This window comes from Schistocerca serialis, chromosome 6, assembly GCF_023864345.2.
Source record: "Schistocerca serialis cubense isolate TAMUIC-IGC-003099 chromosome 6, iqSchSeri2.2, whole genome shotgun sequence".
NCBI classification, from domain to species: domain Eukaryota; kingdom Metazoa; phylum Arthropoda; class Insecta; order Orthoptera; family Acrididae; genus Schistocerca; species Schistocerca serialis.
Window position 1 is genome coordinate 717462092 of NC_064643.1, and position 18154 is coordinate 717480245.

Below are 18154 nucleotides of genomic sequence, written 5' to 3' on the forward strand. Positions count from 1 at the left end.
TAAGCGCGTCCCCTATGGTGAGGCCAAGAAGCTCTTTAAGGGCATGCAACCTCCTGTGTTTTCAAATCTTTCGCTTCCGCTCTGAAAAAACCGGTACAAATGGCCACTGTTGCTACGCAAACGGAGGTTGCTAGTGTTAGCACTGATACCTGCGTTTGCCAGTGCACTTGTGCTGCTGCGGTTGTTTTGCAACCTGCAGCTCTCCCTGCAACGTCGGACATGGCCGTGGTTGCTGACATTGGGGTACGTCCTGCCTCTCCCCATATGGTGCCTTCTGCCCAGGCGAGTACAGCTCCAGCTGTTGACAAGGTTCTGCATCCAAAGCCCCCCCAAGACAAAGACGCTGAAGGTGAAGGTTTTGCCACCTCAGGAGACTAGTCAGGGTCAGTCCGATGACGAGGCCATTGTACTGTCTGACATCTCCCTTGGCTCGTCATCAGAGCTGATGGACATTGATGTCGACCATGGGCGATCATCTCGCCCCAGGAGTAAATCTCTGGCCAGTACAGGCTCTCCTCCAAAGCACAGAGGCAGGGTGAAAGTTCAACCACCCTGATCATTGGATCCCTTATTACAGTGGAACCTGAATGGGTTCAGGACGCATGTGGCCGAATTACAACTCCTTGTACGAGATTGCCCTTTGTGCTTATGTCTCCAAGAGACCCATTTTCGGGCCACTGATGCTCCTTCTTTACGGGGCTATACTGTATATCGAAAAGATGATCTGACGGGGGAAAGGGCAAAGGGTGGTGTTGCGGTTTTTGTCTGTGACATGCACCCCTCATCTGAGCTCCCTCTCGTTACAGACTTGCAAGCAGTTGCAGTTGACCTTCTTGTGGGTCAGAGGCTCACAGTCTGTTCAGTTTACTTACCGCCTCAGGATGCAATAGACTCTGAGTTTCTCACAGACCTTATTAGCCAACTCCCCCACCCATTTCTTCTTCTGGGGGACTTCAATGCTCATAATGTCTTATTGGGCTCTCCGACTACTTGCCCCAGGGGTCGCATTCTGGAAAGCCTCATGATGTCTGAAGAACTGTGCACCCTCAACTCTGGTGCTCCCACTCATTTCTGTACTGCTTCCGGGTCGTCATCAGCTATTGACCTTTCCTTTTGCTCTCCAGCACTCATGGATTCTGCTCTGTGGGAGGTTGCTGCTGACCTTTATTCTAGTGACCACTTCCCCCTTTGGATTTGCCTCCTGGATGAGGCTGTGGCATTACCAGTGCCGCCCCAGTGGCACCTCTGCAGAGCTGACTGGACACTTTTCAGCCAACTGGCTGTTTTGGAACACCGTGCCAGTGTCCACGAATGGGTCGACCATGTTACAGCCGTGATCTCCCATGCTGCTGAATTGTCAATCCCACAGTCATCCGGTCATCCCAAGAGGCGTCCTGTCCCTTGGTGGACCACTGAGTGCCGCTCAGCCATCCGAGCCCGCCATGCAGCTCTGCGCCGCTTCAAGTGCCGTCCCTCAGCTGACAATCTTGCGGCCTTTCGGGTGGCAAGGGCCAAAGCGCGGCGAGTGATTAAAGAGAGCAAACGACGGCCATGGAAATCGTTCTTGAACTCCGTCTCCCACTCCACTAGTTCTACGAAAGTATGGGAAGCCATCAGGAGGATTTCCGGGAAACTCAGCCACCTACCTGTTACGGCATTGCTGCATCAGGGATGTCTCCTCACGGCACCGAGAGACATTGCCCAGACACTGGCTATGCATTTTGCAGAATCTACCGCCACTATTAACTGTGATCCAGATTTCTGCCGCTACCGCACTGCCATTGAGAGGGGTCACTTGGACTTCCGGTCTCCAATTTCTGAACCCTACAACTGCCCCTTCACAATGTGGGAACTGGATTCGGCGCTGTCTGTGGCTCATGATACTGCGCCTGGTCATGATCAAATCCGGTACAGCATGCTGCAGCACTTGTTGCTGCCATCCAACGAAGTTCTCCTGAATTGTTTTAAAATGATATGGTTATCCGGCACGTACCCTGACTCTTGGAGGGAGGCGATTTTGATTCCCCTCCTCAAACCGGGGAAGGACCGAACGCATCCCAGTAGTTATCGAAGTATTGCTTTGACAAGCTGTGTCGGGAAGACGTTGGAACGCATGGTCAATTGTCACCTGGTTTGGCTGCCCGAGACCAGGCAGCTCCTCAGCCCCTCTCAGTGTGGCTTTCGGAGATGTCGTTCCATTATAGACAACTTGACCCTGCTTGAGGCGGCCATCCAGCAGGCCTCCCTACGTAACCAGCATTGTCTCGGTGTGTTCTTTGACGTTAATAAGGCGTATGACACTACTTGGCGCCGCCTTATCCTCAATCAACTCCATCAGTGGGGCTTTCGTGGCTGTCTCCCCATCTTCATTCGGTCCTTTATTTCCCATCGCCTCTTTCGATATCGGGTTGGTAATGTGCTATCTGATTTGTACGTACAGAAGAATGGTGTTCCTCAGGGAAGTGTTTTAAGTGTCACCCTCTTTGCCGTCGCCATTAACAGTATCACGTCCACTATCCGGAGTCCTGCCCAATGCTCTTTGTTTGTGGACGATTTTGCTGTTTTCTGTTCTTCCTCCAGTCTTGTCACTGCTAGTCGGCAGTTGCAGCTTACGATAAAGCGATTAGAGGCATGGACTGCGAAGACGGGTTTACCTTTTCTGCAGACAAATGTATGTGTGTTCATTTTAATCGTTCTCGACGTCTTTTTACCTTCCCTGAATTGCGTCTGAGGACACCATTCTTCCTTTTAGACACACTGTGAGGTTCCTGAGCCTCACTTTTGATTCCAAGTTGTCGTGGTTGCCTCACCTTAAAGACCTCAAGGTGCGGGCACTGAAGGCACTGAATATTTTGAAGTGTCTGAGCCATCGCTCCTGGGGAGCAGATCGGGTGCGTCTGCTGCAGTTTTATAGGGCTTTCATCCGATCGCGTCTTGACTATGGTTGCACCGTGTATGGGTCAGCAAGGCCTTCGTATCTGAAGATTCTTGACGCAGTACACCATGAGGGTATCAGGCTGGCCACTGGTGCCTTCCGTACCAGTCCCATCCCCAGCCTGTGTGCTGAGGCAGGGGAACCGCCGCTCGCCATCCGGCGGAAACTCCTCATGGTGCGACGGGTGTGTCAATTCCTTGCCTGTCCTACCTCCCCTGCGTACCCTACCATTACCTGACCGACTATGGAACGTCACTTTTCCAGTCCCAGGGCAACGAGACCATTTGGGATTCGTGCCAAGCATTTGCTTGAGTCCCTTGGTGTGGAGCGTGTGGCCCCCCAACGACAAGGTTTTACCCGCCTGCCTCCCTGGTTGCTACAGAGGCCCAGCGTCCTTTTAGACTTCTCGGAGTACGGGAGGAGCTGCACTCCTGCGTTTGTTTTTACCTCCTTATTTTCCGATATTTTACACCAGCATCCCGACCATGTACCAGTATTTACGGATGGCTCTAAACAGGGGGACTGTGTTGGTTGTGCTGTTGTTTTCCCTGATCGAGTCATCAAGTTACGACTTCCTGCGGCGTTTACCATCTTTGATGCCGAATTGTTTGCGATCTTGCGGGCATTGGAGCAGATGAGATGTGTTCCCAGTCTTAAGTTTCTCATCTGTTCTGACTCCCTGAGTGCCCTTCAGACCATGCAACACTTGTACCCAGCAGATACGGTCGTCCAGAACATCCACAATGCCCTACTCCACCTGCAACGGCAGGGGAAGGAGGTTTCTTTCTGCTGGGTGCCGGGGCACGTGGGTATTAGGGGCAACGAACTGGCAGATGTGGCTGCCAAAGATGCATGTTCCCTCCCTCACGTCGTTGAATGTGCCGTCGCCCTCCATGCTGTTACCTCCCTCCTGCGTTTTCGTGTTATGCGTCAATGGGAAGAGGAGTGGCTGGCAGTCGGTGAAAATAAGCTGCGTCTGGTCAAGGCCACCACGCGGCCATGACGTACGTCCTACCAGTCATGCAGGCGGGATGAGGTTCTCCTCACTCACCTCCGCATCGGGCACAGTCCCTTAACACATGGTTTTTTACTCCGGCGGGAGGACACCCCCCCCCAATCTGCAGTGCTTGTGGCGTCCAGATTACTGTCTGCCACATTTTACTTGACTGTCTTTTATTCTCTGACCAGAGGGCGGTGGTTTCTTTGCCACCGGATTTGCCCTCTATTCTGCAAGACGACGCAACGACTGTGGTTAAGGTCTTACGGTTTTGTGTCCTGTCCAATTTGTTGCCTCGGATTTTAGGGAGAGGGTTTTAATGTGCTGCTGGGTGACTGGCTCACCCAGGTTTTATGTAAGAGGTCCGCCAGTCACGAATACCTCCTTGTTTCCCTTCGGTTTCTGTTCTCCTTTCCTTGTGTTTCCTTTCCTTTTTTAGTGTGTTTCTTCTCCTCTTGTTTTGCCTCTGTATGTGAGGATTTGGAACTGCATCAGGTCTGTGTCTTTTAGCCGTTCTCCTTGTTCGCTGTCCGTCTTAGTAGTCCCTTCACAGTATGTGTACCTGTTTTTATGCGTTTGGGCGCTGATGACCACGCTGTTTAGCACCCGTAAACCTCAAACAAACACACACACACACACACACACACACACACACACACACACACACCTACTGATTTGGAGTAGTGAAATGGAGTAACACAGTCCTAGAAGCACTCAATACACTTACACGATCACAATTCCACAAGTATAGAATACATCACATACATTCAGCAACAGAAAGATTCACATTAACCAGAAAGGAAGGAGGAAGGGGATTTATCGACATAAAAAACCTACATTATGGACAGGTAGAAAATTTAAGAAAATTATGTATAGAACGAGCAGAAACTAGCAAAATACACAAAGCAATCACTCATATAAATACATCGGCTACACCACTGCAATGTCATAACCACTTCTGCAACCGTTTAGATCACATAACATCAACAGATACAAAGAAAGTAAACTGGAAAAAGAAAATTATACTATCAACTACAGGAGTCATACCACACAATATCCACCAGTACATCAATGCAATACAGCTACATCCAAACGTATATATACAACTACAGAAATATGTAATTATTGATACATGTTCAATTACCCAAAAGTTCCTAAATGCAATGTAACATATACCACACAATTAAAAGGAATTCACGCTTTATCAAGGTCCGCGTCACTTTCCATTTTTAACCAGACATAACGTCTGAGAAAGGGATATAATAATAATATTAATAATAATAATAATAATAATAATAATTTTTAATGCCATAGTTTGTGTAAATACTATTCCAACTTTAGCCATATTACCTTTGGAATAGCTTCTGTGAAAATAAGTTGTCATTTTTTTTGTCCATGTCAGCATACTATTTATCATATTATTAATGGTGTGATTGGTCATGCCAGGAGCATCGAAAATATGCTCAACAAAATATAGTGGCAAACATTAAAACATGTTTAACAAAATAGGTTTAATCATTTTATCAGAATCTCATTCCATTTTTAGCTTGTTATCAATCTTACGAAGCAAAACATAGGTGTTTTTATTTGTCAGACAGTGTGTACTTTTGGTATTTGTGAGTCACCCATATTTATCTGATGACTGACATGAAGTGACAGGGTTGTAGCTAGACCTAAGGCTTCACCTTGAAGTAACTCATAGCTGTGTGTAACAGAGGTTTGGAGGTGTGGCTTCTGCAGAGAACAACTTCTAAAGACTAAGTCGTGTTAGCCTAGCTGCCCAACATCACATCTACGACATGTCTGCGCCATGTGGAGAACTCGAGAGATACCATATTGAGTGTTGTCCTAATCACTGGAAGCCCATAATTAGTTGGTTTTATATTGTAACTGATGTCCTACTGATAAATGCTATTTCAAAGCACTAGCACATTGAGGATCTCTCAGACTGCACCATTATTATTGTAGTTGTAAGAAAATGGTAGGAAATATATTGGTGGGTAAAGAATTTTCAGCTTTCGTTGTTTTGATATAACTTGAGTGTTACGAAAGTATGCCATGTCAAGGCAATGGAACATTTAAGATGTATCAAAAATGCATTGTTCTTGGTATAATTTTTTATAATTAAATGTTAGTTAATGTCACATAAGTGATACTATAAGTCGGTGAAGAATGGAAGATTACAGCAATGTACTGGGTATAGCTGCAGATTGTGAAGTCATGGTGTCGGACTTCATGAAAAGCAGTTTCCATTTATTTATTTATTTTTAATTCACATTTGTGTTTACTAAAAGATTCTGAGACTTTCTTGTTAATTTAATAGAAGTATGTTCTGTAATACTAAATGTTATGTGTGTATAAGAGCTCTGTTTCACAGGAGTGAGTTTGTTCCATTATGTGCACATGGTAGAGAGTATCGGCAGATGAACATTGTTTTCCTCATCACTGCTTGATTCGATATCAATTCAATATTTATTTATTTATTCATACAAAAATCACACCACAGCTTAATACCCATGACATCACAGAAACATCACTGTTTCGTGCATGAACTCTTGAAATCTATTGAAAATGAACAACATTAATCATGCAGTAAAGCTGATATAGACAGCATTAAATATCTCTCCAAAATGTGTCTTCTAATACGATTGGTAGTGGTGAAGTGACAGGAAATGTGATATTTGCGGATAAATATGCTATAATGCCTATAGATTTCATCTTGAAGTCATCTGCTGGTGTTATTTAGTAGTTGATTATGAAATGGATAAACTTTTGGGTAGAGTGTAATATTGCCCCCACACACCATTAAATTTTAGTTTTGGTGACAGCTGGGGTCTAGCTTAGTTACGATCGCTAAATGTCTCTACCTTACTCAGACACGCTTGTATTAGAACATTGTATTTGGTCAACTCTTTTCAAAACACATGCACTGTAGCTTTTTATAAATCTACCTGTTTCATACGTGTATTACCAACTTTGGCAATCTGATTCTACTTTTATCCAAGTGAGTACTGTAAAGTGATATATGTTATAGTTTGATGGAAGCAGACATCATCTGTATTTGTATCTCATCAGAACAGTTGATGAGCAAATTGAACTTGGGATTACATTCGTTACGTATGTTTCGGATAGAATAATTATTTCTGAAAAATATTGTTGTTAGTAGAGGATATAAAACAGTATGTCACATCAGGGATCTAGTAGTGGATATTGGTTATCATAATGTGAAAGTTGATGACTGGCTCAGCATTAATACTGCACAAGTGAAGTATTGCTCCTACTTCTGCCTAATCATGTATCTGCCTCATTGAAACATAAAAATGAAAACAAGTATCAGTAATCAGATGATAATATAACAATATGAGAAAATTGACATTTTGATTTTGTATCACCCCTTTAAAATGTTTGATGATTCATAAATGTTCTTGACTCTGTAGTCCACCTTCCAGAGATCATATTTAGTCTGTACCATTCTGCTGATAAACTGAAGTCTTATCATCTGTAATATAGTTATTTACATGTAGTTACTCTATTCTGTGCAAATTCACGGTACCACTCCTCAGTGTTTAATTATTGGCAAGGAACATATTGTCAGCAATGTGATTAAAAACTATCAATGTTGTAACATTTACTGAGCTGCTATTACAGTTATCTGTCAGATAAAACTTAAATGTCTCTGTCATGTTTCAGTCGTAGACAACAAACCGATCCTCTCAGTCTTCCAGATAATGCTGTTGGAGCACATTGCGATGTGCCGACTGGTGATGGGAAACAAGTGTCTAGCTTTGCAAGAAATTGCACAGGCGTGTATGCTCTGCCAGCAGCAACCACGGCTGCTGCAGACCCACAGCTCACAGATGCATACGTTGCTTGGCCTTTATTCAATGAGCATGAACTGTTTGGAACAGGCTGAGGATCAGTTTATGGCTGCACTCAAGGTTAAGTCTGGGACCAACAGCAGTAGTGATGCTGCAACGCCGCCTCAGGTAAGCCCGATGTCACCTGTATAGTGTCAGCCAAAGCACATTATGTAGTTATTTACTGTTTCTACTCTTAATGTTTCTGCTCTTAATGTATTCTTGACACACTTCCTGTAGATCTTTAAGGGTTATAGACCGAAGACAGGAAAGCAAGGTGGAATGTTTTCAGCCCAGCAATGAAAACCTGACTTTTAGATAGAAAAAGCATTTTAGATTCTTTTAGGTCACAACTTTTTTCAGTGTTTTCCCAGTGAGTAAACTCCATTTCTGTAATGTGATTCCAAAACTTGAGAGAGATATCCATTGACAACTACTGCATTTCATTTCATCAGACCTGAAATGCTTTACACTCAGAGACTGGATTACTGGTAGAAATACAGTGTGTCACAGACTTAAAGAGGCAATTTTTTTGAAACCCCATAACTGCTTCCCACTATGATGTAGAAGTTTGAAATGTGGCTCAAAGGTGCCCACAACCATCCTCTGCAATGGTGGAAAAGTGTGGCACCCTTAGGGTCAACAGTGCTTCAAACAGAAAGATGTCGACACGTGTGTGTGTGTGTGTGTGTGTGTGTGTGTGTGTGTGTGTGGGGGGGGGGGGGGGGGGGGGGGGGAGTCTGAGCTCATTAGTTCATCAGAGGCGTAAAATGCGTTAATGATGTCACATTGGCACCAAATTTCACCATATTCTGACCAACACCACTGTGGATGTGTCACAACGGAAAGGTTCTCACACTTCCTCTTTCCCACATTTCACCCCTTCTTTTGACTATATGGTATTCTGGATACGGATCGTAATAAACAGTTCCCAAGTTTTCTATATACACATATATTTTACCATAAAGACTGATACACATGAACACTGCATGATGTACAAAGTCAGACTGAATTAAACATGGCCGGCCGGAGTGGCCGAGCGGTCTAGGCGCTACAGTCCGGAACCGCGCGACCGCTACGATCGCAGGTTTGAATCCTGCCTCGGGCATGGATGTGTGTGATGTCCTTAGGTTAGTTAAGTTTAAGTAGTTCTAAGTTCAAGGGGACTGATGACCTCAGACGTTAAGTCTCATAGTGCTCAGAGCCATTTGAACAATTTTTTTTTAATTAAACATGGTGGCTCGTCAGAGTAGTTAATATTCCAAAGATTGTAATTTGTGTGTGCAATGTGACCTATCGAAGCCACACAGCACCCCTCCCATAGTACGGAGTACAGCCTATGAGCCCTGACGGGGATCGTGTGGGTTTCAGCGTCGGGGTGAGTTGTGCAAGGCAGCAGGTGCACTACTGGAAGCTCCATCTCCGTCGGGTCGGCATGCAGAGGGCGGCCGCTGGTCCATCTCATAATCCAAAAACTAGCAGGGGAGGGAGTGATGCATCGGCCATCTCGGGAGTAGTGGTGTGGGAGAGGAGGCGGCGTGTGAGCGTGCCTTTCCCGAATGCAGACTGAGCCGTCCGGAGAAATGAAAGCTCAAACGCATGACGGGGTCGCACTCTCGTGGGAGGGACAACCTGTGCACTATCTTGATATTGAGTTCCTCGGTGAGGGTCTGGTCTGTGCTGTCGGTGAGCAGTACAAGCACACTATTATCTAACACCATAACCGACCCGTCGTCGACGCGGTCAGGTGGTATGTTGCAGTGGAAAAGGGAGGACGGGGCCTCCGTGTCTCTAATACCTGAAATGTCTTCAAAACCTGTGAATGGGGATGATAATGACATGCCTGAGGAACATGCGAACTGTGGTGGTGAATCGTTGGATGGAGAAAACCCAACCGTAGGTTTAATGGACTCGTTAGCAGGTTTGTCAAAAGAACATGTGCTCGGGCAGTCCGACTGGGACGGTAGAGAGGTGTCACAGTCTACAAAGGCAGGCTTGAGCCTGTGTAGAGAAATAGTTTGCAGGCGATATTTTATCATAATGTTGAACATTGTCTCGCTTTTCCGGAGTACTTCGAAGGGGCCAAGGTAAGGGGGTTGTAAGGGTTGTCTGACAGAGTCGTCCCTGAGCATGACGTGCGAGAAAGAGCTGAGTGCGGTCGGCACGTAAGTGTCAGATGGGGAACGGCTGACAGGTGGGTGTAGCCGGGTGTTTCTAAAGCATGCACGCATCCTTCCGATAAAGTCTGGGACGGAGGGGGAATCCTCGGGATCTTGTTGGAGAATTAGTTCCCCAGGTAAAACAGGTTTTTCGCCGAAAACGAATTTGGAAGTCGTCCCACGTAAATCTGGTTTACATGTAGAACGTAGGACCAGCCACACCCAAGGAAGTGCCACGGACCAGAGACAGTTGTGGTACCTGAGTGCAGTTTTAAGGGTGCGGTGCCATCGTTCCACCAACCCGTTGCTTTGTGGGTGGTAGGCTGTCGTCTGGATCTTTTTAGTACCGCAAAGATTACAGAGAATCGTAAAAAGTGCAGATTTGAACTGTCGACCCTGATCGGTTGTGACGGTGGACGGACTGCTGAACCTAGTGATCCAAGAAGAAACAAATCCTTTGGCCACAGTTTCTGCTGTGATGTTGGGTAAGGGGACGGTTTCCACCCAATGAGACATTGGTCTATTGTGGACAGGATATACCTGTGGCCCTCCAACGGAAACAGGGGATCGATAAGGTCGATATATACGTGACGGAAATGTTCCTTAGGGATGTCAAACTTGCTGAGTGGTGGAGAGGTATAAGGTCCTATTTTGTTTCATTTAAAGGAAATGTAGCTGCATGCCTGTGTTTGACAGTCCCGTTTCACATCTTTCCACACAAAACACTTGGTGACGAGGCGACTGGTGGCTCGGACTGGGTGGGTAAGATTATGCAAGGCATCGAAAACCTGTCGGCGCAGCAAGGGCGGGAGCGCAAGGCCGCAGGATGCCCGCAGAAGAGTCACACCACACTTCATCCAAAATGCCAGGGAACTTAGCCTTGGTAAACATGAGCAAAGACTGCGGGTCCGTGAGCAGAACCTGAGTGTCCTTGTCCAAAGCCTGTAGAGCAGCGAGGTCGGATAACTCAACAATACTTGAAACAACATTGATCCGCGAGAGGAAATCAGCGTATGTTCTCCGTGCCTTTGACATAGCGTACATCTGTAGTAAATTGAGAGACCACGTCGAAGTGGTGGAAATGTCGGGGGCGGGGATCCTGTGGCAGGTTGCAGAAGGCGTCCGCCAGCGGTTTGTGATCAATAAGAATGAAGAAAGGACGTCTCTCGATGTCAGTGCGTAAATGTTTGACGGCCTCGTACACTGCCAGAAGCTCTCTATCAAAAGCGGAATATTTCTTCTGTGCTGTAGACAGTTTTTTGGAGAAGAAATGAAGTGGTGATACGTGTCACCTTTGCTCTGTTGTAATACTGCTCCGACTGCGATGTCGCTGGCGTCCGTAGTGATAAACAAATTGGCAGACGGATCAGGGTGGGTGAGTACGACTTCGAGAGCTAAAGCTGTTTTAAGAGCCCTGAAGCCTCTAGCATAGGTTCAGTCCAACAGACTGGTTTAATGCCCGAATTTTGTTTGCCAGAGAGTGAGTCCATCAGCGGGGTCTGCACAGCGGTGGCAGAAGGTAGATGACGGCAGTAGTAATTTATAGTACCTAGGAAACATCTGAGTTCTTTGAATGTAGCTGGGGGTGGCAATGACGGGGTTTGGGAGGCTGTATTCTGTCTATGAAGATAGTGTAACCTAGAAGCGTCACAGAAGACTGATGCAATTGGAATTTTTCTTTGTTGACCTCGACACCGTTGGATGCCAAAGTCTGGAGGACCTGGGATAAATGATCTTCGTGGTCTTCCGTCGATTTGCTGAAAATGAGTATGTCATCCAGATATGCGAAGCAGAACTCAAATTGTCGTAAGATTGAGTCAATGAAACATTGCCACATTTGTGCTGCATTCTTTAAACCAAATGGCATGAAGTTGTACTGGAACGAACCGAGCGACGCGATGATCGCAGTCTTTGGAATGTCTTCAGGTGCTGGTGATAAGCATGTTTGCAGTCGATCACACTGAAGATTGTGGCGCCCTATAACATATGAATTTATGTTTGGCACGGGGTAATTATCCATGACAGTGCGAGCATTTAAACGTCTGTAATCACCACACATTCGAAAAGAACCATCGTGTTTGGTGACGAGGTGAATTGGTGAAGACCAATTGCTGACCGATGGCTGTATAATGCCTGCCTCCAGTAGTTCGTTAATTTACTGCTGGGCCACATGCAACTGAGGACCGGCAGAGGTAATTATCTTGTGTGTCGTTCCGTCAGTGACGGAAGAGACTGAGAACTGCACACGAGGCTGAGTAACATTCTGACATGGAGTTTTGGGACGAGTGGGGTGCGATGACACGTAGCCATTAGTACGAGTGGGAAAGAGCAGCACGAAAGTCACATGCCTATTATGTGAGCGTGGTGTGCGCTCGTTTGTAGAGGTCGGCTGCATGCGCAGCACGGAGCGGAGTGGGGTGCGCAGCAACTGTCTGTTGTAAACTTTGCCTTGAGTAACCGGCCCGGGTGAGAGAGGTGCTGGCGTCACGCGAAGGACGGTGATGGCCGCCGAGTTGCTTGGCTGGCATGCGGGAGAGGGGGAATGTTTATCAACAAGCGGGGCGGCTGCCTGCATAGTGGGCGTGGTCGTGCTATGTGAGCGACTGTTATTCGAGACACTGTTTGAAACACGAGGCACTGTGCGTAGTGGGCACTTGGGTGGTGCAGAGGTCACTGAATGTGAATCATCACACGCAGTCAATGTTTTTGAACAAACCTGATGAGTGTTTGAACTGATGCTTGTTGATGAAGTTCGATCCAGGGAAGGAACAGCGGATTGCAGTTTCAACAGCAAGGTGCGGGCCGCAGCGAGCTCGTAAATGTGAGCAATGCATTGTTTCAGCTCGTCGTTCTCCCGGCGGAGGTGCACTGCTGAGTAGTATTCTGAAAGTAGGTTAGTGATGCAGGTGACAATCTTGCCCGCGAGGGCGGAACACACGTGAACTAAATCCCATGTTGAGTGGAAACGGAATGAGGAGTATGGGTGCCAGAGCACAGTATCTGAGTGTTAGACGAGTGGTGTAACACTGAACACTGGACTACGTTTGGGGAGAGCTTGTAATGGGACAGAAAAGGAAACGCCAAGAAGGGGATAGGTGCACCATCACTTTCACAGGACTGACAGTTTGTAAAGTTGATGCGTTGACAGCTCGTAGGAGAGACTTTGTCGGTGAAAATTTGGTAGGAGCCAACAATCAAGGTATGATAGACACGTCAGCGCCAGTGTCAATTAGGTAGACAAACTGCGATGAAATGTCTGTCACATATAAACGACCGCTCGAGCAAGGCGACAAGTGGATGGAGTGCAATGTTAGAGGACGCCTGTGAAGTTACCCGCAGGACACAGTGTCACTTAGTTCCTGCGGTCGGCGTTTGGGTGTTGGCAAGGTAACCTGCACTTCTTGGCCTCAGCCCCAAAAAATCTTGTGGTACCAACAGTATGGATGAACCGGATGTGGCGGTGGCAGTGCCTGTGATAGCGGGGGAGGCTTGTCCTCGTTGATCTGTTCTGGGACATAAACCAGGACATATGGAGTGTGAGTGGGTCTTGAGTGCTTGGAAAGAGGAGATAGAGAACGAGTACTGCCTGGCGGCGTAGAAGGCATGGAAGCGAAACGGGCCCTGCCCCTGCCTGCAGACGACCAGTAAACAGGAAGTGTAGTGTCACACAGTGATGGGGGATGAACTGGGTGTTTCTGGTGAAGGAGCACATACAGCTGATCTGCAATGTGTAGGCAAGAACCGATAGACTCGAAAAAGTGCGGCAGTAGGTGTATCTGTTGGTCGGTAGGTAACTTGGCAGACCATACCGCCCACAGTGTGACGTCTGGCATCGTGTGTTCACTCACGAGTAACCTGAGGTGGCACCAAAGTTGTAACGGAGTGCGGTCCCCCAGGTGCTCCTCGCACAGAATCTTGATTATCAATTCCTGTGCCGAGCAAGCAGTTCGGTCCAATACAGTTTTCTTGGCGAACTCGTACTTCAGTGGTGGTGGAGGTGAAAGTAGAAGCTCACAAATTAAATCAGAGTGGGCGTGAAGGTGTGTGACCAAACATAGGAACTTGGAGTTGTCATCAGTCACTTGATGCAGCTTGAAGAGGTGCTCCACCAGTGCAAGCCATGAAACTGGATTGTCCTCGTATTGAGGAGGTAGCTTGGGTAGGCGGCCCGGAGGTGGAGGCGTAGGTGGTTTCAGCGTGTCTTGGAAGGCATGCGGTCCCGCTGCACAAGAGTTCATGCTGAGATCCGGCATCACCAGAGCGTAAATGTTACTAGCACACACGTTCGGAACAACGGCTGGTTGTAATGTCTCCGAAGACACCCGAAAACACGACGCGGCAGGCACGGTCAATACCATGGGAGCGAACAGGTGAGCGGCACGTAATGAGGGCCCGTACACTGGACCAGAAATTGTGGGAATAGCACTGACATTGTCCAACTCGGAAATGACACGGAAGGCCGGCACAGCAGACGCAGACAGTACTGCGGAAGGAACGAGCGGTTATATGGTTGGAATCAAGTCCCCTGTTGGTGGGGTTGGGGGGGGGGGGGGGGGGGTCATTGTCCTGGAGCTTAAAGTGGCAACAACGAGAGTTTTCCACGCACACTGGCCATGCACGTTTCGTGGTAGGACCATAAGACGCTGGTGAAACCTGTTGGCAGTCACACTGTCGTAGTACAACATTGCTGGGTGAAGTGGCTATGTTGGGTGCATTCGTACTCACATGGTCGCGAAACTGGGCCGCCGCTCCAGTGGTTTGCTCTGGCAAATTGGATGCATAAAAATGTCTGTTACTGATTTGTGAGGAAGGCGAGGCTGGCGTAGCTTGGTAATAGTTGACTGTGTGTGCGTTTTGCACAAATGGCGGTGTTGCACACGGCACTACTGTAACTGACGTCGTGGCGCGTAGAGGATCAAAGCATGTGTGCGAATTTCGGTCCCTTTGAACTTTGTACGAGTGATCGATCGTCACACTATTTAGAAGATCATCCACTTCACTTTTCACTTGTTGCTGTGCATAGTCCGGCGAAACAAAGCCCGAGTCCATTGTTTGAGGTAACTGCGTAACACTCGGTCGTTGTGGAGTTGCTAAAGTAGAGGTTATCCTCGTCGAAGATCATAGATCATTGTCCGTTAGCTGCGAAATAACTGATGGTGGAGCGTTGTGTTGGCCTGGTCGTAAGAGCTGGGCCTCCAAATCTTCATTAAGAATGTTAGGTGATGTAGGTAAGGCATCGGACGTGAAACCTGTTGATTCTATACGACCGGCGCGGGAGTCGTGGAAGACGTAGAACTTTTTGTCCGGGGTCACCAATATGGGATTCTGGATATGGGTCGTAATATACGTAATAAACTGTTCCCATGTTTTCTATATAAACATACATTTTACCATAAAGACTGATACACATGAACACTGCATGAAGTACAAAAGCAGACTGAATTAAACATGGCGGCTCGTCAGAGCAGTTAATATTCCAAAGATCATAATTTGTGTGGTCGATGTGACCTATCGACGCCACAACTGTGATGCCCAGACTTGAAATGTTGCAGTTTCCTTGTGGGAGGCTGAGGGAAACATTTTAGACACAGCGCCCCTCAGAATCGACATAAAAGGAATCAATGAAACCATTCTTACCTTGGGGTATTGATTCCCACACATTTTGCCATGAAAAAGACAGTTTGCTGTGCGATGAGTAACAGGACAGTGTCCTTGATATAACACTGCTGATATCCCCCAGACAATTCAGCCCTTCTCTAAGGACACCATGGGTCTGCAATACCATTGAATGTGATCACACCCCTTTCAAATGCAGTTTGAGTACAACTTTTGCTTAGTTCTACAGTTTGGAACCACTCGTGACCATTAGGTAAAATTTGAGCGTGACCCAAAGCAACAAAAGGTGTTTATGTGCTTTTTCAGCCCTCCAGTTTCTCACCCTCCTATGTCGTGATCATGGGGGGAATGCGACATTAATAAAAGCATAAATAAAATGGCAAAAGTCCGTCTAAGATGCCCCTCCACTCCATCAACACTGTCAGTGCCATCCACACACTTTTCTTAAGCACTTTAAAAATGTCACTGTACAGAGACAGCCATTAGTGATTCCTGTGTGCCAGCATGACAGGCATCTCTTTCTTTCGATCCTCCTTAGGTATCACATGCGGCCAGCAAGTGCTAATTCAGGGATATAGTGCCACTCAGCTGAGATGTGCCATAAGAGATGCCTGTCATGCTATCACCTAGAAATCAGTGGATGGCTGTCTCTGTAAAAGGACATTGTAAAAGTGCCCAACAGAGGTGTGTGGCTAGTGCCCAGAGTGTTGACGAACTGGGGGGGGGGGGGGGGGGGGGGGGGGGGGGGGGGACGTGGTATCTTAGAGTGACCCTTTGTCATTTTATTCTCACAATTGTCAATGTTACACCCCCCAATGGTCACCCCATTGGCAGGTGCGAAACAGGAAAAAGCAAAAACACTTTTTTCTGCTTTGGATCACTTTAAGATTTCATCAAATGTTGATGGTGTTAGGACAGCAACAAGCCACAAATTTACTTCCAGTTCCTTTATTCAAAGGCTACCGTTACCGGTTTCGAATCGTTGTGATTCATCCTCAAACAGTTTACATGCTTTCTTTATGACATGTGGTGTGTTTTTTACATATTAATTGTCCTAAAATATAAATAATACATAATTATAAACACGCCACACACAGATGGTTGCATTACAGATTTTTGTTGCATGTGACTTACGTGTGGTCCCACCCTGTATACCAGGGTAAACATTACGGTCACACTATGCTCCAGCGGTCAGAACATGTTCAGTTTAGTTCCAGCACCATGGCATGTTTAGAGTAGAGTTAAATCGTATAGGGGTGTCAGCAATATCAAACATTGTCAAGAACACTGTCCTGTTGCTCAACACACTGGACGCTGTCATTTTAAACTATAAAAAGTGTGGAATCAACACCCCATGTGGGATGAATTTCTTGAATCACAGAGCATTTGACTCTTGTTTAAAACTTAACACTTTGAGGACGAGCCACTTAGAAGAATTTTGAGCTCAAGAGACCAGACATTTACATCATTATTTTAAATTTACTGGCACATTTGTGTGATATATCTTAAAGGATAACACAGGCAAAAAAAAAAGATGAATCTTACATGTGAAAGCTTAGCTTCTCTTGTAACTACACTATGTATATTAATGTAAACAATTAACATTTTCTCTTTGTGTGTTCATGCTACTTAACAGTGATCTTGCTATTCGCTGGCTACAACACATGTGCTATGCTCTGAATATCTGGTGTCATCGGCTGGCGAGATCACGTGGCACGAGATATGATTGGCTTACAAAAGGGCATCGCACTCTCATTTTCAACACTCCAGAAAAAGACATGCTGTGTTTGGTGGAACTCGAATTTATACTTTTGTAATACGAGGATATGCAGCATATATGTTGCTGTGAATCAAAGGGCTTTCCAAACTCCCCCCCCCCCCCCCCCTCTCTCTCTCTCTCTCTCTCTCTCTCTCTCTCTCTCTCTCTCTCTCTCTCTCTCTCCCCCCCCCTCCCTCTCCCCCCCCTTTCCCCCATTAAAGGTCTTTCCAAAACTTCTCTCCCTTTTTTTTCCCCATAAAGTGCCAGGAAGTTCTAGGCCATTGTATAAAATGTTACCAATTCAAAGGATTGACAAGTTTTACAGTTCCAGGGGGAAATCTACGGAAAACCTACTGTCACTTAGCACGGAAAAAGTGCACTTTTGCCTGGGAAAATGTATATTTTTTTACCGGGATATCTGGGAAAAATCCGGACATTTTTTCCTTGTCCATGTAGACACCCTGTTCCTGGATCTGTAATCATCACTGTTGACACCACTTCCCTATACAGCAACAACCTTCATGGCCATGGTCTTGCTGCTGTTGAACACTACCTTTTCCAATGTCCTTCAGACTCCAAAACCACTATCTCATTCCTCATGCACCTTACTAACTTCATCCTAATCCACACTATTTCTCCTTTGAAGGGAAGGTATACAAAGAAATCAGTGGCACAGCCATGGGCACTCACAAGACACACTCCTTTGCTAACCTGTTTACGCGCTGTTGGTAATGCAGGTGGATGGCATAGCTTATCTTCAATCAGAAAGATTCCAAACAATAAGTAATAAAATGATATTTATTAAATATGAAGAAATACTCAACTTAAATG

The 18154-nt window shown here is 46.4% G+C and overlaps 1 protein-coding gene across 1 annotated transcript in view; it reads left to right on the forward strand.

The window, feature by feature from the left end:
• Positions 1 to 18154, forward strand: part of LOC126484152 (MAU2 chromatid cohesion factor homolog) — a 190748-nt gene that overhangs the window by 135311 nt on the left and 37283 nt on the right. Inside the window, exon 7 of the mRNA XM_050107550.1 lies at positions 7623 to 7918. Coding sequence (XP_049963507.1) covers positions 7623 to 7918 — 296 coding nt within the window. The remainder of the gene's footprint in view (positions 1 to 7622; positions 7919 to 18154) is intronic.